The 25,213-nt window shown below is 38.7% G+C and overlaps 1 protein-coding gene across 1 annotated transcript in view; it reads right to left on the bottom strand.

The window, feature by feature from the left end:
* LOC122799203 (tripartite motif-containing protein 16-like) overlaps positions 1 to 24,648 on the bottom strand; it is a 325,832-nt gene extending 301,184 nt beyond the window's left edge. The window contains exon 1 of the mRNA XM_044068119.1: positions 23,995 to 24,648. Coding sequence (XP_043924054.1) covers positions 23,995 to 24,582 — 588 coding nt within the window. The 5' untranslated portion in view covers positions 24,583 to 24,648. The remainder of the gene's footprint in view (positions 1 to 23,994) is intronic.
* Positions 24,649 to 25,213: the final 565 nt, after the last annotated feature.

Genomic DNA, 25,213 nt, shown 5'->3' with positions numbered 1-25,213 from the left:
ATTTCCAGTTGCTTTATCTTTGTTACTATATTCATTACTTCTAATATAGTTGGTTTAGACTTTGATTTCCATTTTCTAGCAATAGTTTTTTTGGCAGCCACCATAATTAGACACAGCAAGGTCTTACCATGTCTAGGCAATTGCGATTCATGTTCACAGCTCAGAAAAATCAACTCCCTCATCAGACTAATCTGCCGACCCAGCATCTCTGGCAGTGCATCCTGCAGTGATTCATTAAAGTGCACCAACTCACCACACTCCTACAAAATATGTTCCCAATTACCTCTTTCTTCCTCATTGCACCTCCAACATTTGTTGTCTACCTGAGGAAAAATTCTCTGGAGTCTGCTGGGCATATAAAAATATCTATGTAAATATTTCCAAGCAAAAATCCTAAATCTTCTAGATTTTGTTGCATATTTGGGAGATATATATGCATCTTTCCTTTGTTTCTTTGTGAATTGCTTATCTAATCTCTTTCCCAATCCTTTTGAACTTCCACTGACTGATTCTTATAGTTATCATGTGATATTTTATATGCTATACTAATTATTCATTTTTTAATGCCAGTTTCTGTTCTAGATTCTACTAAAAACTCTGCCAATGCTGTCCTTTCATTTAGGACCCCCTATTTCTTTCTCTTTGTCTATACTGTGATATTAATCCTTGATAGGGAAGGCAATCTCTAATCTGCAGTCCAAATAAATTCTTTGCATCTTCCCATTCTATCATCTTTACTCTAGTTATTTGCTCCCAATGCTTGGTTCCTTTGCCAGTGTTCTCCAATAAATTCCAGATCCCTCTTGCCTATTGTCTATATCCCTAATTGCAGTCATCCCTGTCAGCAGAATCTCCATTCTTCATTCCCTTATTGGCTTAGTTCTTAGAATATTTTCTGCAACTTCATGCATATAATATTCTGCATGATTATTGTTAATCTGTTTAAAGGCCTACATCCAAAATCCCAGTTTCTCCTTGTTTCTTGACCTTCCCTCCATTTCATCACCATCATCCTTTTCCACTTTGAATTATAGTTTTCTGCTTGTGCCTTAACTGCGTAGATCTGAAATGCCCCTTCAATTTGGGTAATCCTAATCTGCCCTGTTCTACTGGAAGAATCAGCTTATCCCACTTGAATCTTGTGGTCTTCCTCTCCCAGATAAAGTCCTTCGGCTCTTTATCAATTGCTATCCACAACTTCTCCTCTGGTTGATAAAAATATGCCTGACCTGTGTATAAAACTAAAGGGACTAAAAATATTTTAACTGCTTGTATCTTACTATCCATATCCATATAACAAAGCTTCCATTTTCTCAGTTTTTGTAATATCTTTTATTTAGTCTATTTCTGCATATCCTTAGCTGCCACACCAGAATCATTTTTAATTTATAGTCCTAAAAACTTCATTTTATCATGTCCCCATAAATATGGATATTGCTGAACCAATTCATGTGTGGGTACATAATTTACCACTATTACCTTTGTTTTAGCTTCATTAATTTTGTACCTCAAACAGATCCGAAACTGTATCAAAATGTTCCACAACACTGTAATGTCTCCTTCTGGTTTTGTCAGGTATAAGATAATATCATCTGCAAACAGACAACTTTTCTTGACTACCAAACCAATTATATCCTTGAAATTCTGAGTCCCTTATTTTCTTTGTCAATGACAGAGCTGGATCCAGCAGTAGGTGATATAGACAGTCGCCTAGGACCCCATGAAAGCTAGGGGCCCTAAAATGGGAAATAATGTGACATTTTATTTTTTTTCAGAATTCAGATAAAGATCTGATGATTCTAAACTGTTGTTGTAGCATTTTATGTTTCTTATGGGCATGGTGGTTGGCTGACTTGGATTCTCCCACTCTTAGGAGGGTGTTTGGGGCACATTACTACTACTGATGTTTTTTTTCTCCCTCAGGCATCACTAAGCAGGTGCATAATGTCTGCCTCTTCCCAGCCTGACTGACTTAATAGTTCAATCTGTTCAGTGTTAGGTTGCAGAGGTCACGGGTGAAGTAGCAGGTCCGTTAAACTGCGCTTTTATTGTTTAACTCACTTCTAATCGGCTCATCTGGCTGATCCTGATGCATCTCCTTACTGACTTGCGACCCCTCTTGAAGTGTGAAAAAAAAGAAAAAGATTTCAGTGCCAGCATCCATCTACTGAACTGCCTACCCTAATACTTAGTCTTGTCTGCCAGATGGAATGGACCAAACTAGGAATAAGGAAAGTAATTCATTGATGGCAGTCACATTATTGTCACCTCCACCTTCCACATTTGTCCGTCAGTTGGCTCTTCATGTATAATTTTTTTTTCAGTATAGCAGCATACTTTTCAACTGTACAGATTTTTGCAGAATGCCCAGATTTTTAACTCCTATTTTTGGTCAGTTTCTCATAAAATTGTAGTTTTCTGGCAAATCGTTGACGGTTGAATTCAGAAAACAAAGACAGACATTTGAGTTTAAGACTTCAGACCCTTCATAAAATGCATGCTAATGCAATACCTATTATTCTATCAACTTTCTAAGTTTATAAGAGCAATTTTTTTAAATTGTCCCTATATCTGGGCCTTTGTCCCACCATTATTTTAGACGTCCAGATTTCTTTAACTAAAAGGCTGAATAGGGAATTGACCAATTTGTTATCGTGTGTGTGTGTGTGTGTGTGTGTGTGTGTGTGTGTGTGTGTGTGTGTGTGTGTGTGTGTGTGTGTGTGAGAGTTAAGGGCTGCAAGAGAGTTAATACAATTGAGTTTTAGACTTTAGATCCTCCAACAAAAAATGTGCCAACAATAATCCTGTTATTCTAGCAGTTTGTTTCTGTAATAAGAGCAATATTTAAAGTCTGTCTCCATTTTTTGGGCTGTTGTCCTGCCGTTATTTTAGATGTTGTCCAGATTTCTTGCACTAAGAGGATGAGTAGTTAATTGGACGGTTTGTTTTCATGTGTGTGTGTGTGTGTGTGTGTGTGTGTGTGTGTGTGTGTGTGTGTGTGAAGGCCTGCAAAAGAGTTAATACAGTTGAATTTTAGACTTCAGATCCTTCAGAAAAAAATGTGCTAACACTAATTTATTCTATCAATTTTCTACTGTAATAAGAGCAATATATATCTCCATTTTTGAGCCTTTGCCCTGCCATTATTTTAGATGTTGTCCAGATTTCATAGGTTCATAGGTTCATACTAGGCTATCTGTCCAAGGGCATTTATAAGCCTAGCCAGAGTATGTTTGGCTTTCGCCACCCATTTTAAATTAATTTTGTTATGCCTTTTTTTGAGGTTAGTATACTGTGCCTCTGTCTAACAGTGACACAGAAGTGATACCCGGGGTAAACCTACAATCTCCCATCCACTCATCAAGATTCCTCTTGAAGAGAGTCAATGAGGGACTCTGCCTAACCTGGACTGGGATTTTATTCCAGAGTGAAGGGAGCCTCTGGGTTATGAATCTGCCCCTCCAGCATGCCCTATTTATTTCAGTGCTGAGGTTCAAGACTCTCGAGCGTGTAGCTCGATGGGATTTGGATTTTTTGAGGTGCAGCATGTCCTTAATTCCGGGTTGGACATGGCTTTATACGTCAGGCACAGGTCGCCTCTGAGCAGGCGGTATGCCACTGAGTAGAGATGGAGTTTCTTTAACTGGGCAGCATATGGCATCTGTTTGAGCCCTTTGATCCTCTTGGTGAGGTACTTTTGGGGTCTTTCCAGTTGCTGCAGGTGTCTGGTAAGGTACATCCCGAAAGGGGCATTGTACTCAATTATGGGCCTGATGAGGGATGAGTAAAGAGGCACGATGACCTCCCCTGATCTAGATGTGAATCCCTTCATGATTAGGTGGGCTATATAAAATGTTTTTCTAACCACATTGGCCACGTGGTTGTCAAATGAGAGATTGCTATCAACTTGGGTCCCCAGGTCCCTAATTACTTCTTCTGTACTTAATGGATTACCACCTATGTGGTAATTTGTGGGCACTTTGTTTTTGCCAAAGGGGATGACTATACACTTTTTGGCATTTAGCTTGAGGCCATGGCTCTGGCACCAGTTGTCTGTTTCTATGAGCCCTTTTGGAGGATGCTTGTGTCAGCTGGAGAGTCGATTATGGCGCCCAGTTTGCAGTCATCTGCGAACTTGGTCAGCCACAGTCTTTCTGTGTTGGCCTGTACCTCCGAGAAATATATACCAAACAAGAGAGGTCCCAGGACTGAGCCTTGTGGGACGCCACTTGTAACTGGTTTGGAGTCTGACATGGCTCCAGCAATTCTAACCATGTGGGTTCTGTCCTTGAGCCAGTTTGCAACCCATCTAGTGACACAGGGGTTTATATTTAAGCTGGTGAGCTTATCTATATTGCCCGAGTGGAGTATTGTATCAAAGGCTTTTGCGAGGTCCAGGTAGGCTGTGTGGACTACCTTCCCATCGTCAATGGCCTTGGTGACTGTTTCAAAGAAGTTGACCAGGTTTAAGAGGCAGGATCTGCCCTTAACAAAGCCGAACTGAGTAGGATCCAGTGTCTATAGGTCCCCAATATCTTTATTTATGAAGTCCATGATGATCCTTTCCATAGCTTTGCAGACTAAGCTAGTCAGGCTTATGGGGCGATAGTTTCCAGGGTCCTTTGAGGCACCACCTTTGTGGAAAGGGACCACTGTTGCTGTACGCCACTCTTTGGGTACATATCCTGTAGTAAGGCTGAGATTGAACAGTAGTTTTATGTTTGGGTTTAGCTCTTCTTGGAGTTCATGTAGGATGCAGCCTGGGACACCGTCTGGTCCCATTGATGCTGTGTTTTGTGCTTTGGAGAGGGTGGCTGTTACCTGAGCATCTGAGATGTCAGGGGGGCAGCACTCTGCTGGGATAGATATTTGCCCTTTTGGTGGGGAAGGGGGGGAGAAGTTTGTACTGAACCTGTCAGCTAGGATGTTGGCAATGTCTGTGGGTTTGGTGTATTTTTTGTCATTTTGGACTAATTCTGAGCATATCTGGGAATTCCCACCCAGGTTCCTAACATAACTAAATAAAGCCTTGTGATTATCCTTAGCGTCCTGTGCAATTTTTCTCTCGAAGCTGGCCTTAGACGATTTTATGAGTGCCCTTAGTTTTTTGCTAATACTGATCAGAGATGCCTTCCCTTTTTGGGATTTTGCTCTATCATGTAGTAGCTTCCTCCTTCTCTTGTATAGTTTGTTTATGGCTGGGGTCCACCAGACAGGACGTCTGCCTTTGGAGGATTGGGTCTTGGTTTTATTTGGGATTGCATGATCCATGCATTCCTGAAGGTGTTCATAGAATGCATTTATAAAGGATTCTGCGGTCTGGGCCGTATTTTCCACAGGCCCGGGGGCTTTGAAGGATTCCACCTTGGTTTTGAGGAGTGTGAAATTTGCTTTAGAGAAGTTTTTCACTGTGGTTTTCTGGGCAGGGGGTGGGGTCGGGATGTGAATATCCAGTGAGATCAGTTTATGGTCTGATCTTACCAGTGAGGGATACACTTCTGGTCTGGAGCATAGAGTCCCCATGTTGGTGATGATCAGGTCCAGTATGTTTTCTTGCACTAAAAGGTTGAAAGAGGTTATTAGAGCATACCTCTTCTCAACTGTCCATGATTTTGACTCAAATTTTATCTCTGTCATAATCCAGCCTAAGACTGATGGCTCTTGGGGAAAAGGTGGTGAAATTACCCTTAATAAATAATGACAATAATCTGAGTTATAGTCTTCTTTTACTACAGAAAAGTGTATGTTTATTCACATTCTCGTATTCTGTCAATGTTTCAAGTCAGTGATACTAATGTGTTAAGAGTGCCCATGACTGTCCCCGACTGTCTCTGATTGCTTCTGTATTCTTTCAGTTTATAAGAGCATTGTTTAAAATATGTCTCTATTATTGGGCCTTTGTCCCGCTCACACCTTTGTTTTAGGCTTTGTCCAGATTTCTTGTACTAAGAGGTTGCGAGGTATGAGACCATATACATACCTGTTCTCAACTGTCCCTGATTACCCTTAATAAATAATGACAATAATTAGAGTTATAGGCTTCTTTTACTTCAGAAAAGTGAATCTTAATTCACATTCTATTATTCTGTCAGTGGGTCATGTTAATAATATTAATGTTTTTAAGAGTGTCCATAATTGTCACTGATTGTCTCTGATTATTCCTGTACTTGTCTGTAATTCTTTTGAAATTTGTCCAAGCTTGTTTTAGAGCTATGGTGTAAAGTAAAACCACATTTTTTACTAATATTTGTGTGGTAACATGCCATGTGATTACTTCTTTACCATTACCAGACATTTTTGAGAGTTGGGGGAAATGAAGACATCTTAGTTTTTGTCTTGTGCAGTTGTGCTAAGAGGTTGAGAGAGGTATCATATATCTTTGTTAGCTGTTAAGGTTTAGACAGAATGCTCAGATTTTTGCCCCATATTTTAGGTCTGTGTTCCTCATATCTGGAAAATCATTGAGGATATAATACTAATCAACAATAAGGCTGTACAGACTTTCCGTATCCTTCAGAAAATGCATGCTAACAGCAAAATCCTGTAAAATTAAACTGTAAAGCTTGTGTGGGGGAAATGTACTGGAGAGACTGAATGCAACAAGCAAGAAATGTGAATGATGGAGGGTATGATGAGGTTATGATGTCGCCTGACAGGGGTGGCCCCAGTCCGGTGTCCTGCCTAGGGCCCCATATGACCTTGATCTGGCTCTGGCCAATCTGGCCAAACAGTGGTATTTTCTTACTTTTTGCTTCCCTCAGGATCATCAGTGTTCTGTTATTGCTGTCAGATGTTTGCCTCCCCTCCACAAAACTACATTGATCCATATCTATCAATTTTGGCATTATTTTTGCCATTCTTTTAGCCATTATAGGCACAAACACTTTATAATCATGGTTTAGTATTGAAATGGGCCTGTATGAAGCTGGGTCTGATGGATATTTATCCTCTTTAGGTATTACAGCTACCACTGATTTCTTCCAGGATGTTGGGACTTCTACTGTTAAACAAAACCTTCCAGATCTTTATTAGTTTTTCCCTCCAAGTTTCTAAACTTCCACAGGAATACCATCTATTCCTGGGGACTTTCTAGCAAATTGGTTATACATCACAATTTTTATCTCATCTGCTTTAATCCTAACTGTAAGTAATTGAGCCACATCTACCTCTAACCTTGGTATATTTAATTCTTCCATAAACACTTCCATTTCTATCTTTTCTTGATTTCCATATTTATCTGCTTTATACAGACTTTAATAGAATTTCTGAAATATTTCTACTATCGCAACAGGATCTCATTACCTTCTTTCTTATAGGCTCCATAAGCTTGGTGGCCACCCTTTCTACTTTCTATTGCCTGAGTTGTTGTGCTAAAAGTTTTTGTCTCTAGTGGTATTATCAAAAAAAAAAACAGTTGCTTAACAGCAATATTTCTAAATGAGTCCATATTATTGAGGTAAACCCTTATTTTCTGCTTAGCATTCTGCAGTTTATCCTCTTCTTACTCTGTGAGATTCCCCCTATTCTGCAATACTTTAACATTTGTCAACCCCTCAAAATAATTCTTGTCACTTCTTAACCATAGTTCCCTTTCTTTTATTTCCACCCTCTAAACAATTCTTGTTACTTCGTAACCATAGTTCTCTTTCTTTTATTTCCACCCTGTTTTTAAACTCAGTCTTAATTTTCTCCCACTCCCTAGCTATATTTTCAGAAGAAATTTCTATCCTCTCAAATAGCTCCTGCATAATCTCAACCACCCATTCCTTACATTCCTCTCTTTTCAACAGATAGGTGGGAAAGTGCCAGTGTTTCATTTTTATTTCATTATCCTGTGTTATTATTTTAGTTACTATTGGCGCATGATCTAAAATAGTTGAGTGCATACAAAGACCTTCAATTAAATGCACATGTTCCTGTGAAATGTAAACTCTGTATAATCTAGCTGAACTCCTATTACTGAATTCACATCTTCCATGACAAATATTTTTATAAATTCCTTCAAAACACTACTCTCCTTTGTTATACTTTCCCTTCTAGCCCCCCCCCCCCAGACATATCTTCACTGCTGCAAATCAAATGCCAGTCTCCATCTGTAAGCAATATTCCCTGCTAAAAAATTACTATTTCTCCCAACATTTTCTTAAGCTCCATTATAGCAGTTTTAGATGGAATATAAATACATGCCACTGTAATCTTCCTCCCTTGCCAGTAGCCCTTTAGCACTACAAATCTGTAATTATGTTTTTTATCATCTTCTATCATTATTGGAGCTCCTCCTCTTGCAATTAACATAAGTACTCTTCTTTTCCTTTGCCCCATGTATTCTGTTGAATAACCATCCTGAAAACCTTTCTTTATCAAATTCACATGTTCAGTTCTTCCCAAGTGTATCTGCTGTAACATAGCTAGTTGCACTCTACATTTTTAATATAGTTGACTACGCTTTCTGTTTTGTATCTATCTGTGAAACCATTGACATTTAAAGACATTACATAAAGCTGCATTGTATTAAAAGTTATTATTCCCACCCTTTATGTATGACCTTTTTTGTTAAATGTCTATTTCCAACTTTTGTGTTACACGCATACACTGTTTCGCAAATTGAACTTTTATACAGTTATTTCTTGTCATATCCATTTCAGCCTATGTCACATCTTATGAAACTTTTTGTTCTATTGAAAGCCCTCAAACAAAAAACAAACAAACCCCCAATACCCCCCTAAAACCTATTAACTTAATACTAACACACAAAACTAAGTATGTCTTCAAATATTGAAGTTTTACCCTCCTAATAGGAAAAAATGTCCCAAACTGACAGCCACACTCACAGGTTAGAGTTAACCTAAAAGAAAGGTTATCCATGCTAAGATGCATGGTGCAGCCTGTACCTCTACTAAGTGCTAACTGTCTTTGTCTTATCTTTGTAGCTCTCCCAGCTGGAAAACCCCCTGAATACTTTCAGAGAACATTATCTCCTAGCCAGTTTCTCTTTTCTCCCCCCCAATTTCTCTTTATCAGATTGTTTCCATAGAGATGTGAGGACCAGATACAGAACTGCTACTAAGCATACATTCATTTGCTATAATAATACCTCATAATATTGTTTTTCATTTACTTGCTTTCTATTAAAACGTATTACTAAATCAATTTAAAGTCCTTAATCCAGTCATTCCCCCATGCAAGAATGAGACAAAGTACATTAATTGTTATTTTGTCGTGCTCTTTTAAAGGCTTTTTTTCATTGCAATGAATGCTTATATTTCTTAAAATTGAAGAAGAAAGAGAAGAAGGTAGAAAGAAAAGAAAAGAATAAAAGAACAGCAGCACCTATTTACAATCCCCATTACAAAATAACTGAGAAAACTTTATAGAATGCAAAGAAAACCATGAAACACAAAAATAGTACTATTCAGGAACAATGTTTTCTTTACTTACAGTTAACTTTCTCCCCTCTCTTACACTCCTCAAAGCATTTTTCCAAACATTAATGACATGAGGTAGGGCATATACTTTAGAGTCCCCCACAACTCCAACACATTCTGAAAAAGTCCAATATTTCCATATTTTCTTGTTCTGTCATATGTTCATAGGTGTGTACTAGGCTAATGGCCCTGGAGCCTTTACAAGTCTATCCCATAGGAGTAACCTGGCATCGTGCCACCCAACCTTAATTACTAGTGCCTCTGTTGAGTAGAGCCACTGGAGTGATACTGGGCATGAATTTTCTATTTCCCATCCACTCATCAAGATTTCTCTTAAAGAGGACCAGTGAGGTACTCTGCTTGACATGTATGGGAAGTCTATTCCATATCATTGGACCCTCACTGGTCCAAATAAGTAATTTTACAAGTTAGCACTAATAAACCATAAGCACTACTTACTCTTATACTCTCTACGATTATCTTGTCCCCTATTGGTCCGTTTTAATTCAGTTCCCTGTATTACTCTAGCATGTCCGAAGGTCAGTCAATGGTTTCCTCTCCAGTCCAGCTGGTGAATCTGGGAATTTTGAGACAATGTTACAACTGTCTCATGTACATGGACAACCCTCTCCTCCTCCAAACAGGTTCAAATATATGTGAGAGATGCAACCATATAGCCAAACTGGAGGCTGAGCTCTCTCATCTCAAAACTAGTGTAACCAGTCAGGAGGAGAAGGTAACCTCACACAACACAATTCCAGTATCACATAGTCCCACCACAACAGCGAACCAAACACATAAAAACACAAAAACATACTCGGAGGCTCTAAATAAAAATCTACCTAAGCAACAGAGACCTCCAAAGCAGGCATCCAAGCAAACGCTACCCCAAAACAAAACACGTACAACACATAGCACACAAAGTCAGTGTGCCAAGCAGTCACAGCCCTTAAGGCTGAATAACACACCTGATACTCTTGTAATAGGTGACTCTATTGTCAGACACACTGAAGTCCCGCTCACCAGGCTGAATAAAGAGAAGGTCACAGTGAGCTGCCTGTCGGGCACTAGGACCCGACACATAACGCAAGCACTCAGGTCACTCCAAAGCAAATACAAATATGACTCAGTCATTGTACATGCTGGTGTGAATGACCTGAGATGTACCTCCCTCGACTACATGAAAAGAGACATATTGGAGCTCTCTGATCATGTAGCCCAGGCTGGTATGACCCTGACCTTGAGCAGCATCTTACCCTCACCTAGAATGATGCCACAGTATAAAGACAAAATGATCGATTTTAACAATTAGCTAAAATTTTGGTGTCATTCAAAGAGGATCCAGTGTCTGTCAGCCTGGGATGACATGCTCGACAAGCCACGTTGCTTCGCTAGGGACGGCTTGCACCTGTCACCCCTGGGCTTTCAGATATTGGCAAAGGGTCTTGCCACCCCCATAGTGCCTTTTTTAGGCAAGGCTCAAAAGTCAAACCCACCTCCATAGACGGCACAAGGAACAAGAAACTAAGGGTAATGCTGCTAAACGCCAGAAGTCTTAACCTCAAGATGCATGCACTCAAAGCTCTCCTCAGTATGGAGAACATCGATATCTGTGCAGCAACAGAAACCTGGTTCAAGGCTCCAGAGAGCACCCCAGCACTATACCTCATATCATGCTTTTCGGCCCCAAAACCCAGACCAAACCACAAAAGGAGGGGGAGTTTCCATATTTATCAAGGATATCCACACCTCCAGGTTAGTGGCATTGCACGAAGTATCGGAGACCATCCATGTGCAACTGACAGTGGGCAAGACTGCTTTTCAGTTTATAGCATCCTACAGACCACCCTCTCAAAGTCAGGAATCCCACTCGGCTTTCCTGAAAACATTGGAGAACATGAAGATCACTCCAAACACCATTATATTGGGCGACTTCAACTACCCAAACATAGACTGGGAGCATTACTCAAGCCCCAGCACCTTAGCCCAAAAGTTCCTGGAATTTATAAACTCAAATACTATGGAACAACTAGTCACCACTCCCACAAGAGGGGAAAACATACTAGACCTGATCATTACCAACATGGGGACTCTATGCTCCATACTAGAAGTATATCCCTCATTGGTAAGATCAGACCATAAATTAATTTCACTGGATATCCACTTCCCGACCCCACCCCCAGCCCAGAAAACCACAGTGAAAAACTTCTCAAAAGCGAACTTCACACTTCTCAAAACTGAAGTGGAATCCTTCAAGGCCCCAGGGCCAGTGGAATCTACGGCCCAAACTGCAGAATCCTATATAAACGCATTCTACGGACATCTCCAGGAATGCATGGATCATGCTATCCCAAACAAAATCAAGACCCAATCATCCAAAGGCAGGCGTCCAGTCTGGTGGACCCCAGCCATAAATAAACTGTACAACAGAAGAAGGAAGTTACTACATGATAGAGCAAAATCCCTAAAAGGGAAGGCATCTCTGATCAGTACTAGCAAAAAATTACGATCCCTCATAAAATCCTCCAAGGCCAGCTTCGAGAGAAAAATTGCACAGGACACTAAAGACAATCATAAGGCTTTTTTCAGTTATGTTAGGAACCTGGGATGCCACTTCCAGACTTGCTCTGAGTTGATTCTAAGCGACAAAAAAATACACTAAACACACAGACATCGCCAATATCCTGGCAGACAGGTTCAGTGCAAACTTCTCCACCCTCTCCCCCCCAAAAGAGCAAGTATCTATCCCGGCAGAGTGCAGCCTCCCAAACATCTCTGATGCTCAAGTGAAGGCCGCCCTCTCCAAAGCAAAAAAACACTGCTTCCATGGGACCAGATGGCGTCTCGGGTTGCGTCCTACATGAACTCCAAGAAGAACTAATCCCTCAAGTAAAACTGCTGTACAATCTCAGCCTCACTACAGGATATGTGCCCAAAGAATGGCGTACAGCAGCAGTGGTCCCACTCCACAAAGGTGGCACCTCTGCAGACCCTGGAAACTATCGCCCCATAAGCCTGACTAGCCTAGTCTGCAAGGCTATGGAGAGGATCATCATGGAACTCATAAACAAAGACATTGGGGACCTACAGACACTAGATCCTACCCAATTTGGCTTCGTCAAGGGCAGATCCTGCCTTTTGAACCTGGTCGACTTCTTTGAAACAGTCACCAAGGCCATAGATGAAGGGAAGGTAGTCCACACAGCCTATCTGGACCTTGCAAAGGCATTTGACACAATACCCCACTCGGGCATCATAGATAAGCTATCCAGCCTAAATATAAACCCCTATGTCACAAGATGGGTCACAAACTGGCTCAAAGACAGAGCCCACAGAGTCAGAGTTGCTGGAGCCATGTCAGACTCGAAACCGGTCACAAGTGGCATCCCACAAGGTTCTGTCCTGGGACCTCTGTTGTTTGGTATTTACTTTTCTGAGGTACAGGCCAATGTGGGAGGACTATGGCTCACCAAGTTCGCAGATGACTGCAAACTGGGCGCCATAATCGACTCTCCAGCTGACACAAACATCCTTCGAAAAAGTCTCGCAGAGATGGGTAACTGGTGCCAGAGCCATGGCCTAAAGCTAAATGCCAAAAAGTGTATAGTTATACCCTTTGGCAAAAACAATGTGCCCACAAATTACCACATAGGTGGTAACCCATTAAGTACAGAGAAAGTAATTAGGGATCTGAGGACCCAAGTTGACAGCAATCTCTCCTTTGACAACCACATTGCCAAAGTGGTTAGAAAGACCTTCTACATAGCCCACCTCATCATGAAAGGATTCACATCTAGATCAAGAGAGGTAATCGTGCCCCTTTATTCATCCCTCATCAGGCCCATCATAGAATACAATGCTCCCTTTGGGATGTACCTTACCCGACACCTGCAGCAATTAGAAAGACCCCAAAAGTACCTCACCAGGAGGATCAAGGGACTCAAACAGATGCCATATGCTGCTTGGTTAAAAAAACTCCAGCTCTACTCAGTTGCATACCGCCTACTTCGAGGCGATCTATGCCTGACATATAAAGCTATGTCCAACCCAGAATTAATGGACATGCTCCACCTCAGTAAATCTAAATCCCTTAGAGCCACACGCTCGAGGGACTTGAACCTCAGCACAGAAATAAATAGAACATGCTGGAGGGACAGATTCATAACCCAGAGGCTCCCTTCGCTCTGAAATAGAATTCCAATTCATGTCAGGCAGAGCACCTCAATGACTCTCTTCAAGAAGAATCTTGATGAGTAGATTGGGGATCGTAGGTTTGTCCCGGGGATTACGTCCTTGTCACTATTAGACAGAGGCACAGTAAACTAAACTTTAAAAAGGGCACAGTATACTCAATTCAAGGGGTGGCGTAAGCCAAACACAATCGGGCTAGGCTTATAAATGCCCCAGGGCAGATAGCCTAGTATGAACCTATGAACCTATCATGAGCAGTCTCTGGGCATATTTTGTAAATAACACATTATGTTACTGTTTTTTTACTGTTCATCTCCATTTCCCAAATCTTGTCTCTGTTTCATTGCCAGTGTATTCTTGATTCTTCTAGTCAACGTTTGTGCTCCTTTCCTTCTCTCCAACATTTTCAGTTCAAACAGTGGAAAAGGTTTCATGGGTACAGTCTCTCTTTGGTCCTTATTATCAGAAGAACAAGAAGCAGAATCTCCTTCTGTTTCACAGCTCACTTTTTGTTGGACAAACATTTGTATTTCCTCCTTAGCATGTACTTCATCAAAAAATTATTTTGTCCCTTCAGGAAAAATACATTGAAGACAGCTGGGTACAGCAGTTTGAATCTCACACATGTATCTCAACATTCCCTGAATAGTACAATGAATTTCTCTTCTGCCTGGTGTACAATGAGTAATTATTCTCCATAATCATGCTGCTTCTCCTACTTTTAGTATTTTGTCCTTCTGCCATAGTTTTGTCAGAATCAACTACTTCTGCTGGTAGGATTGTGTCTTTACTATTAAAGGTCTAGGTTGCTTTCTTATAGCCAGGTTTTGAGCATACACGTGATGTGCTCATTCAACTAACAACTCCTGATGTTGAATACCAGCCCAGTTCCTTGTTTATGCTTTCATAAAATTAATGCAGGCTGTTCTTTCCAGCTTCTCTGGTATAGCTGAAAATTTCAGGTTTTCCCTATGTGCTTTGTCCTTTAACTCTATTGTTTCTTGAAACATCTCTTCCTAAACAGTATCATATTTAGCCAGCCTTTTCTTCATTTTAACCTCCAAACTTTATCACCTTATCTGAATATTGGTTTAACACATTATATCCAAGTGATGCCTCCAGGTGCATCTGCTGTCTTTTACTGATCCTGCTAGGTGTCAAATATTGCTTGTTTATATTTGCATCTGTAATTCCAAAACCATGCTATGTACAAGGTTTTAAAATATTTCATCTTAAAGCTTACACAATGGCAAACTCAATTGCATTAATATTTGACCTCTGTCTAGTGCAGGTAAATACATATTAACTGTTGTTTTTATGATATTAATTTATATAGTTATAGGTTTTACATTTTTTAAATATCTCAACAACCAAGTAACACAGAACTCCTTAACCTCATATGAAATCTCTTAGGCAGATAAATAAAATGCTGCTGACAGCATGTGTGTAACTTGAGTGGTTGCTGAGATATTGTAAGTTGCTTACAAAATATTACAAATGGAATAGTTACTACCTAAAGAATACTACCACTACAAAAATAATTTGTGCTGAAGAGTTTGCCATTTATACTTTTTTCATAATCCCTATGGTTCCAGTGATATGAACATTTGTTTGAAATGTGAGGACATAATTTGATTCTGTGAAAAGCCTTAGGCTGTGCCCATTAGATGTTACAGTGCAAACTTTCTGAGCTCCATTGGAGTGAATGAGTTAAAGCTTCTTCCATTTTTTCCAGCCTTCCTTTTGTTGTTTATGTTGATATGCTCCATCAGTGTTTCATTTATTTTAACCAGGTCTGTGTGCAGTAGTCTTATATCTTCCTGTAGGTTACTGAAAGTCATGTCTGGAGGTTGCATTGCTTTTTGCTGAACAGCTACAGAACTTTCCCCAGTCAGTGTTTCTTCCTCACTTTTTGTAGCTGATTTTTTCCAGGTACTTTGTATTTCTTTTTTCCTGGCATCCAGGCAGTACACTTACTAGCCATTTACTGAAATATACCCATAAAATTTCTGTTTTCAGACTGGGAGAGCTAGAATTAAGCACTTACTCAATGTGCAGCCATCTTGGAAGTTCTCTGGAGACGTGAATATTGATTGGCAATCTATTGACAGTAACAATCCTTGTAGTGTCAGTAAACGATATGGTTTCATTTAGCTTATCTCAACTCTTATAAGGTACAACAAAAAATCTGGTACCACCTCTACCTTAGACTGGATTCTTACTAATGTCCCAAACAAAATCATCTCAACAGGTGCTTTGCCCAATATCTTAAGTGATCACCCACCCATCTTCACAATAACACATCACAAACCTAACCAAAAACAGCATCAATACATCCTTGAATATAATCTCTCCTCCTTTAGTAAGGAAAAATTCATCACAGCACTAAAATAAGTCAACTGGAAAGTTCTTCAAACCCTTCACTTGAAGAAACTGTAGCTCTGCCCAGCTCAAAATTCCTTAACATACTAAATGAACCAGCCCCAATAAGAAACAAAAGAATCAAATTGAATCCAGCACCCTGGCTTTCAGGAAGTAACTAAAGTTAAAACCATAGCTGCCCATCAGTACTATAAACATCCCAGAAACTCCACTAAAAATAAAAACTGATAAAAAAAATATATATTTATTACGTGAATATACAGCCAGCAAACCATGACAACTCCAAAGCAATCAGCTATTAAAACCGGGTTTACCAACATAACCTACACCACTTTCATCTAACCAAACTGGCGGCATAGTCAATGAATTCAATACCCACTTCATCCTAATAGTAACTTTTCATATTAAACCTACAGCATAGGCAGACACAAGTTCTTGTCCTCTCTTGTTAGCCCCCAAAATACTTGCACTCAAATCAGGCTCAATTTCTACAATCAAAAAACTATTGCTAACCATAAAACTTAACACCCTTGCCCCCGATAACATATTATCCAAGTACTTAAAAATTGCTGCTGATCCCTTGCTTTTCCTATCTCTCTCCTAATCAAGCACTCCATCTCCAAAAACTATGTCCCAACCCTATGGAAAAAGGATTAGATTCTTCCTCTCCATAAAGGTGAAAACACAAATGAGCTCTCAAATTTCAGGCCTATAGCCATACTGTCTCCACCCTCAAAGGTTCCGGAGAAATGTATCCAGTCTCATCTCCTCAGCTTTCTTATTTTCAGCTGCCTCCTTTCTCCTACACAACATGGTTTCCATCCTTGCCATAGGACATGTACAGCTCTCTTTAGTTTTATACCATCTGTTAACCAATATGGAAACTCTGAGAACTTAGTCTCAGCACTTTCCTAGATTAATCCAAAGCTTTCAACATGGAATCCCACCAGAAATTGTTTCAAAAACTAGATTGCTTAGAAATACATGAAACTTCACTATATTGGCTCTCCAGGTACCTCTCAAATAGGCAGCAGGTAGTAAAATGGCCAAATAACATATCTTCTTTCCTTACTAAAGGATCCATTTTATGTGCACTGTTGTTCAATTTATTCATTTATGATCTCCACTTAGCCTCTAAACAAGCCACTATCATACAATAAGCAGATGATTCTATACTCATCTGTTCTACTAAAAGCATAAATGAATGAAAACAACTTACCCAAGAGTCTTTTTCCAGCATAGTAGTCTAGCTGTTTGATACACAGCTGCTGGTTAACCCTAAAAATAAATCTGATCCTATTTATCCCAATGCATTCAACTGACTACAAAAATAATTTCAAAATCACTTCCTCTAACAATACCAGCTTCAAGGAGCCATTATTGATGAAAGCTTAAATTTGATCATCACATAAAACAAGGAGTAAAAAAACACCCATCAAAAGTTAGGTACACTCTACAGAGTAAAGCAAAACCTCACAGATAATTCCAGAAAAATATTGCAAAAAAACTTCTAATCTCTATACTACTTTACACTGCTCTTTTCTTGAATAACCTACAATCTACTCAACTCTCATTCATGGAACAGTGCTAATCGAAGGTGGCGAAATTTGCCACCAATCATCATTGTAGGACACATCACTGTCAGGCCTTAACAAAACTTCAGTGGTTACAGCTAAGGCATTACAATTTCACTAACCTTAACCTACAGTCCTTTCAGATGTCACTCTTGGGGCAGTATAAGGTGGCACACTTTGCTGTCAGTCTTCATTATAGGATAGATCACTGTCTGGCCTTATAAAAACTTCAGTGGTCAGAGATAAGGCATTAATGTACACTTTCCCAACTAATCATGCCCCATAATCTCATCTATTACCCAAAAAATGTCCTAGTTTGAAAAGTATAGCTCGACTTTATAACCCAAGAAGACAGCTGCACTGACAAATTATCAACTGTTACAAAAGCTAACAACTCAGCTGGTGACTATCCGTACTCCTCTTTCCTGACAAAATTTGGAATTCCCTTTCTCTCATTCTAAGAAGCACAGTAAAAACCAACTCTTTTAAAGCACAAACAAGTGAATACTTAAAAGATAACTGATTCTGTACTGGTACAACTCCTGGATGAATTACGGGTCGCCACAGCAGAACTCCAGTCCGCTAATGATTGGCAGTAGATTTTTACGTGCCAAGTTGCCGGCCCTGATGCACAACCTTCAACGAAGGTACGCCCAGTCACGCATGTCTCCACACAGAAGACGCTCTAGCTGAGAATCGAACAGGACAATGTCTTACTGTGAGGCGACAACGCTACCGCAGCACCACCATTGCAGTATATATATATATATATATATATATATATATATATATATATATATATCCTCAGTTATTGGTCCAAAATCTCCTCTCTGTCCTCTATCTCTACCTCCTCTTCCTTCTACTTATCCTAAAACTTTCTGTCTCACCTCTTAATACTGATCCTTCATTTCTCCTCCTACTAACTTATTTTTCAAATATGTTGTCAGCTCATTAGATGATACTGCTATTAATCAATTATACTGTTTTTAAATGTTGTATATTTGCTGATTATTTGTATACCACTTTTCACTGTGGTCTTTATGTAATAATGTTTTTTTTCCAGAGTTTCTCTCGTTGGAAAAAGTTTCATAGCTCATTAACATGATGCTGTTATTAATTAATAATACTCTATTTAAATTCTGTATATTTCTTGATTACTTGTATACCTCTGTTTGCTATTTTTCTTTATGTAATGTTGGAAGTTTTCTGAAGCTTTTCTCCCTGGGCCACCATTGAAAAGGGGTAGCTTTCTACCCAGTCAGATTATCCCTGTAACAATTGCAATCAGTCAGTCAATCAGTCTTCAGTCTGATTCCTATAGCATGATTCTGTTTTCCGAAATATCATATATGACATTGGAGACTTTTCCAGATGAATTGTGCTCTGGCTAACAAGTCAAAATTTCACTGTCACTTTAAATGATGAACAGTCCCCAAAATTATTTTGTAAACATGATCATTTTTTCTTCACTTCCTAGTTATCAACAAAAATTATGTTTCAGTATCTCCCTTTAATAGAGGCTCTGTAGATGTTATTTAGAGAAGGTAGTTTTAGGTAACTTTGCACCAAATTCACTTGTACAACAAAAATTATGTTTCAGTATCTCCCTTTAACAGAGGCTCTGTAGATTTTATTTAGAGAAGGCAGTTTTAGGTAACTTTGCACCAAATTCACTTGTACAACAAAAATTATGTTTCAGTATCTCCCTTTAACGGAGGCTCTGTAGATTTTATTTAGAGAAGGTTGTTTTAGGTAACTTTGCACCAAATTCACTTGTACAATAAAAATTATGTTTCAGTATCTCCCTTTAACGGAGGCTCTGTAGATTTTATTTAGAGAAGGCTGTTTTAGGTAACTTTGCACCAAATTCACTTGTAGAAAGTAATTTCTCAAACTTCTGCTTTTCCCTTCTTGGTTTCTTTTCATGCCTTTTACCCCCCAATTGTAGTTGAACCTATTTGAACCATTTCATTTTTTTATACCCTTACTAGAAGTGTCTGATTTTTTTTTCAGTCTCTCATGTTTATTCTAAGTGTGCCTGATAGGGTTTCTAAATGTCTAATCTCAGTTTTGTTAAACCTTGTATGTGTACATATTTTCAATGTTATACAAAGCCTATGAGTGTGGGAATCCTTTGGTACACCCTACCATTGGTGCACTTGTTAAAAGGTATAGTTTGGGATGGCTTCACAAATCAAGGTTCTCACAAAAACATTCCCAAATAATAAGCTCTATTTTCTCCCAGAATAAATTTGCAAAATACTTTTACTGAGTATGAATACATGCTAGATACTTAATGGAAAGTTTCAGAAATGGAAAACATATCTACATATATGAAGTGTGCCCTTATTATCAGGAATGTTCCTTATTTTGAGTCTTAATAGTACATGTCCCTCACTGTTCCGCATTGAAAGGAGCTGTCACACATTCGGGGCTGACAAGGTGTTTTTAGCCATTATCCATTGTAAATAATACTGTGTCATATTATTTCATCAAAAGAACATTTTGCATGTATACTGTAATGCATTTTAACTATCCCGTGAGCTTCTTTGCTGAAGTTGTTCGTAAGTGTTCCACATGTTCCCAGTTTGTCCCATGTTATGGTAGGTAGTGTCCACATTTTGGACAAGGAAGAATAAGAGTGTTGTGTCTGTATCTCACCTCTCCTCTTACAGATTGGCTCTAAACTGCTTCTGTAATAAACACAGAGGAGGAAAAGAAGTTTCACAGTAGGATCACAACTTCATACAGCTCTCCTTTTCATGATATAAAGATGGACACAGATCTTGTCTAAACTAAACAAGAAACATTCATTTTACAATAATTTGCAACAGTCATTCATTGTGCTGCCACTATGACTGTCAGAACTCCATGCTCAGCTGTACCTCTCACATTTCAAATAATATAAGTACTAAAATTCTAATTAAAAGTACTATGGCTGTCTAGCAGTGTTAAGAAAATATGAATATTAAATAATTTGTAAATACTTCATTGTCATAAATAACCTGCATTCATGTTTTCTTGTTTTTGGAAATGAATACAAATATTTAAAAAAAAAAGATAATATCAATAAACAACTTCAGTCAGCACTGCTGCCTTAATCTCTGAGATATCATTAAAAACACCCAAATAAGTCTCATGAAGCCAACAGCATTACACAAAGACAGTAGCCTATTTCCTGCCCCACAAGCCGTAAAAAGGGACTCTGATAGGTCTTAAACTTAAAATGGGTGGGGTCTGAAAAGCCAAAGCCTTTATAACCCCCTCCCCTATCCATGGAGTATATTTCTAGCACTGGAATCAGTCTTAGCAATGAATTAAAGAAAAACACTGATTATAACTGCATCAGAGAAAGGGAGCTTGATTTTTCAGTGATAAGGATTTCATGGATGTAAATGTAAGTTTATTGCATTCACACAGCAACATCTGAGCTGCTTTCTTTAGTCTACCTACCTTCCTGCTAAATGTAAGTTTATTGCATTCACACAGCAACATCTGAGCTGCTTTCTTTAGTCTACCTACCTTCCTGCTATGTTGGTGATCCACAATGTGGTATTTGGGTAAAAGTATTGATGACAGTTGCCGTAACTTGTGCCAAAACTTACAAATGTCCTGACTTAAACTTTGCATGTTTACATTTGTGCATATAATCTTTAACATGTACATTATCTCATTCAAGACTTTAGCACCTTTTTGTGTTTTTACAGTTAACATGTATAGCTCTTCTAGCATTCAGACATTTTTGGGTTTGTCATCCTTAATTAACAGAGTTACAAATTAAAAATAGGCAGCATTAGAAAGTGCGGGTGTAATTAACAAACTGGTACTAAGATTGTTAATTTCGGATGTTCTGCCATGGAGAAATTAATGACTGACTTTCCCTTATTATTCATATTTTCATTCACATTTTCATAACGGAGACACCTACATGTTATTGAACCTACATTATCAATGTACAATTACAGTGCTAAAGTGCTTACTGTATCCAGTGTATCAAAACGTAACTGTAGCAAGCCTTTTGCCACCAATATAAAATGTTCTGCGACAGTTGCAAAATGATCGTTTCATTCTTTTTTATTTCAATATTTGCGGTCACGTAAGAGGCGCAGAAGCTCCAAAATAATTACTTATCCAATGTATCAGAATGGAACTATAGCAAGCCCTTTGCCAGAAATGTAAAACAGGCTTGCTACAGTTGTACACAGATAACTGCATTTTTATCCATTTATGTTGAATTAGCATGCATTCTTATGATGGGTGTGCAGCTTGTGACTCAAATGTCTGTGATTATTTAGTCCCTTGATTTGCTGACATCCGCGGTGGTGCAGCTGTAGCATTGTTGCCTCACAGCAAGAGGTTCTCCCATTCGATTCTCGACTGGAGTGCTGGAGTGCCTTCTGTGTGGAGTCTGCATGTCCTCCCCACGGTTGGGTGGGCATTTAAAAGACATGCGTAAATGGGCGTGCCTTCATTGAAGGTTGAACGTCGAGCTGGCACCTCGGCGTTCATCAAAATCGACTGCTAATCATTAGCGGACCAGAGTTCCGCTGTGGCGACCCCTAACCAGGAAAAGCCGAAAGACAACAACATACTGGAGATATTAGTTATTTGCTAATAATTATGAAAATATGAAATATTTCAGTATGTACTTAATATTTCTAAAACTGAGTGATTTACAAACTACTGCATGGCATCAGATGAGCCTTTAGATGATGCTGAAGAAAACTATCATTGATATTTGCACTTTGACTTGTACATCTTGAAAGATATTCAGGGGTGCACTTTGGCTTGTACATCTTGAAAAATATTCAGGGGTTGTTTATATTGTTAATTATACAAATAAACATATTTCTGTAAATGTCTTAGTAAGCATTCACTTAGAAAGGACATTTTGCTATCATGTGAAAGCTTATGTCTGGCTAACAAAAGTAAGTTGACAAAATACACAAGTTGTACAGTTTCCAAGATCTGACATTTTGTGAAATAAACATATCATTCTGGTTTTGTGTTCATAATAATATATTACATCATTGATGTAAAGTCTGTTACGTTACTGTTATCAATACAAAGAAGACTTTTTGCAGATAATATTGCTGTTTGCAGCATTTTAATTATTTTTATTGTTCATAAAAATATTTGCATTTCTTTGTGTTATGTTTTTAAGCTGATTTCCCAGAAAATAAATGTAGCCTACTAGAAGCGTGACATTTATTTTACCTGTCTAGGTGTCCCCTGTAAATAGCCTGGTGTGTTCCAATGAAGCCATCTGGTTACCAAATAAGTTAACACAAATGAAAAACATTTTGGTTCCACTATGCTCAGTGGCATATACTAGTCAATGTCAGTGATGTCTAGGACAGCAAACTATAGAAGGAGAAATGAGAGTTAGAAGTGTCAGCTCCTGTTCAAAGTGTTATAGGGTATTGTTTTGTCATAAATGAACTCCATTTTTATGCATAAAAAAGACAAAGTGCATCAGACAGAAAAAGTTCTTAGCAAGCATTTCTACATGGCAACACATCAGCACTCTTTTCTAACAGGCACATTTGGCTTCACATTGGAGGAAAAAGGATGAATTATTTAACCAAGAAAGTCATACCAATCAAAAACTTCATTCTCAAAGCACAGGGAACCTAGGAGAAGGCTGCTTAGGGATAGAAACATTGTTAAACATTTTTATTTTTCATAATATTTTGACTTTAGAATAGAAGAGTTTGCAAAAAGTTCAAGTGTGATCTTCCCAATGTTAAGAGCAATGAAAAGGGTAATAGGTGGTGTGAGAGAGGAAGAGATAGACTGAGATAAAGGCTGGCACAAGTATACGTTTGAGATCAAGTTACATCCAGGTAGCACATGATTCAAACCTGTTAAGCAATAAATTCATTCAGAATGCATTCAAGTATTTCAAAATAATAAGGAAACTCTGTAGCCTACATGAAATGCATATTGTGGCAGCTTTACAGATTAAGTGCCTTGAGTATTTCTTTGATGCCATGGTACTCAATTAGGAGCTATTTTTTAAATTATTTTTATGTTGCAGCTTTCTGGTAGGTCAACAGTGCATCAGGTAAATCACTCTTTTAACTTCCTTGCACTGTTACATTACCTCTACTGCTGTGTGCTTCAGATGTTAAAGTATGCTACTCTGCAAACACATTGAGTACAGCTGGTAATAAAGTCAACTGTAAATAGAGCCCAACCTTTGACCAAAGACTCCCCCAAAGATAAAGTAATACAAAGAAACATTTAAGCTGCTTGCAAATGATACATGTTATATGCAGTAGAATGTTAAATCAAGATTTCATTTTATAACAAAAATTTACTTAGAAATTGAAATGGGGACAGTCAATTTAATTTCAGTAATCCAGCACACCTGGCCAATATAAACAGCAGTAATTTCACCAGTAATGTAGCAATGTTACCTCTTTTTCTTTTCTTGCTGCTATCAGTGGTAAGGTGTCATGTGCTGCATGTTCCGTTGTGTAGCACTCCTCACACAGACACTTGTGATCGGACTGGCAGAAGATCACCAGCTGTTGTTTGTGCGTCTCACATGTCTGCATCTCCATGTCTGTCAGTGGCATTATCAGACGGTGGTGCTGTAGTTTAATGTTCTCCAGATGAGGCCTCAGGTGGTCCCCACAGTAGGACACCATACAGGTAAGGCAAGACTTCACAGCTTTCACCTTCACCTCAATGCAGAAATCACACATAACCTCGTCTGGATTAAAGACTCCATCCTCAGCAATCGTTTGTTCCTCACTGTTGTCTGCCTTGGAATTCATATCCATCACTCCATTTACAGTGGAGTTTATTTGCACTTCAGGCCCTGTAGAACTTTGTTTGCACTGGGGGCAGTTGTGCTGTTTGTTGTTTTCATTTATATCACCCATCTGTTGAGCACAGACTTCACACAAGCTGTGTCCGCACATCAGGGTTATCAGCCTTTCAAATACCTTTGAACAAATGGAACAAAAGAACTGCTTTTCTGAGTGATTTGACTCAGACATTACTGCATAAATTTTGTGTGACCCTGAGTCATTTGTAGCACAAAAGTTACTGCTTTCTTGGTACAGACATAAGCCACACCTAAACTATTCAAACCACCTAAGGCTAAAAGCAACTTAACTCTTTCACTCCAGTTGCAGTTCATTCTGTTACTGCCTACAAGTGCACTTGTGTCTACCTATCAGTTCTATCATTTCTGCAACTTTGCAAAAAAAAATATATATGAATCAAAGACAGAAAAATAAAAGAGCATCTACTAAAAAATAGCTAGTATCTAATCAAAAGTATGTAATGTTTGTATTAAAATATTTTAATTGAATGAAAGCAGATATGTAGTAGTAATTGACATTGTTTTATTCTTAAAAGGTAAAAAAAATGGAGACAGACGGTTGAAAACACTGAAAGAAAAAATGAATAACACTGAAAGTGACAGTCTGTAATAGAAAATCATGTTTAATTATATTTCTAAACACTGGCATCATATTTATTACAAGAGCTAAAATCTTTTGTGTCACTTAGGAATTGCCCCTTCCAAACTAAATCATACACCTCTGTGTGTACCAACATGTACACAAAATATGCATACTGATGTTCCTTGTTAATTTTTTTAATATTTAATTTCATAAACTGGAA

The sequence above is a fragment of the Protopterus annectens genome, chromosome 4.part0 (genome assembly GCF_019279795.1).
Source record: "Protopterus annectens isolate FY-2018-M chromosome 4.part0, PAN1.0, whole genome shotgun sequence".
NCBI classification, from domain to species: Eukaryota; Metazoa; Chordata; order Ceratodontiformes; family Protopteridae; genus Protopterus; species Protopterus annectens.
Note: the sequence above shows the minus strand (reverse complement) of the source record. Positions and strands in the feature narration are given on the sequence as shown.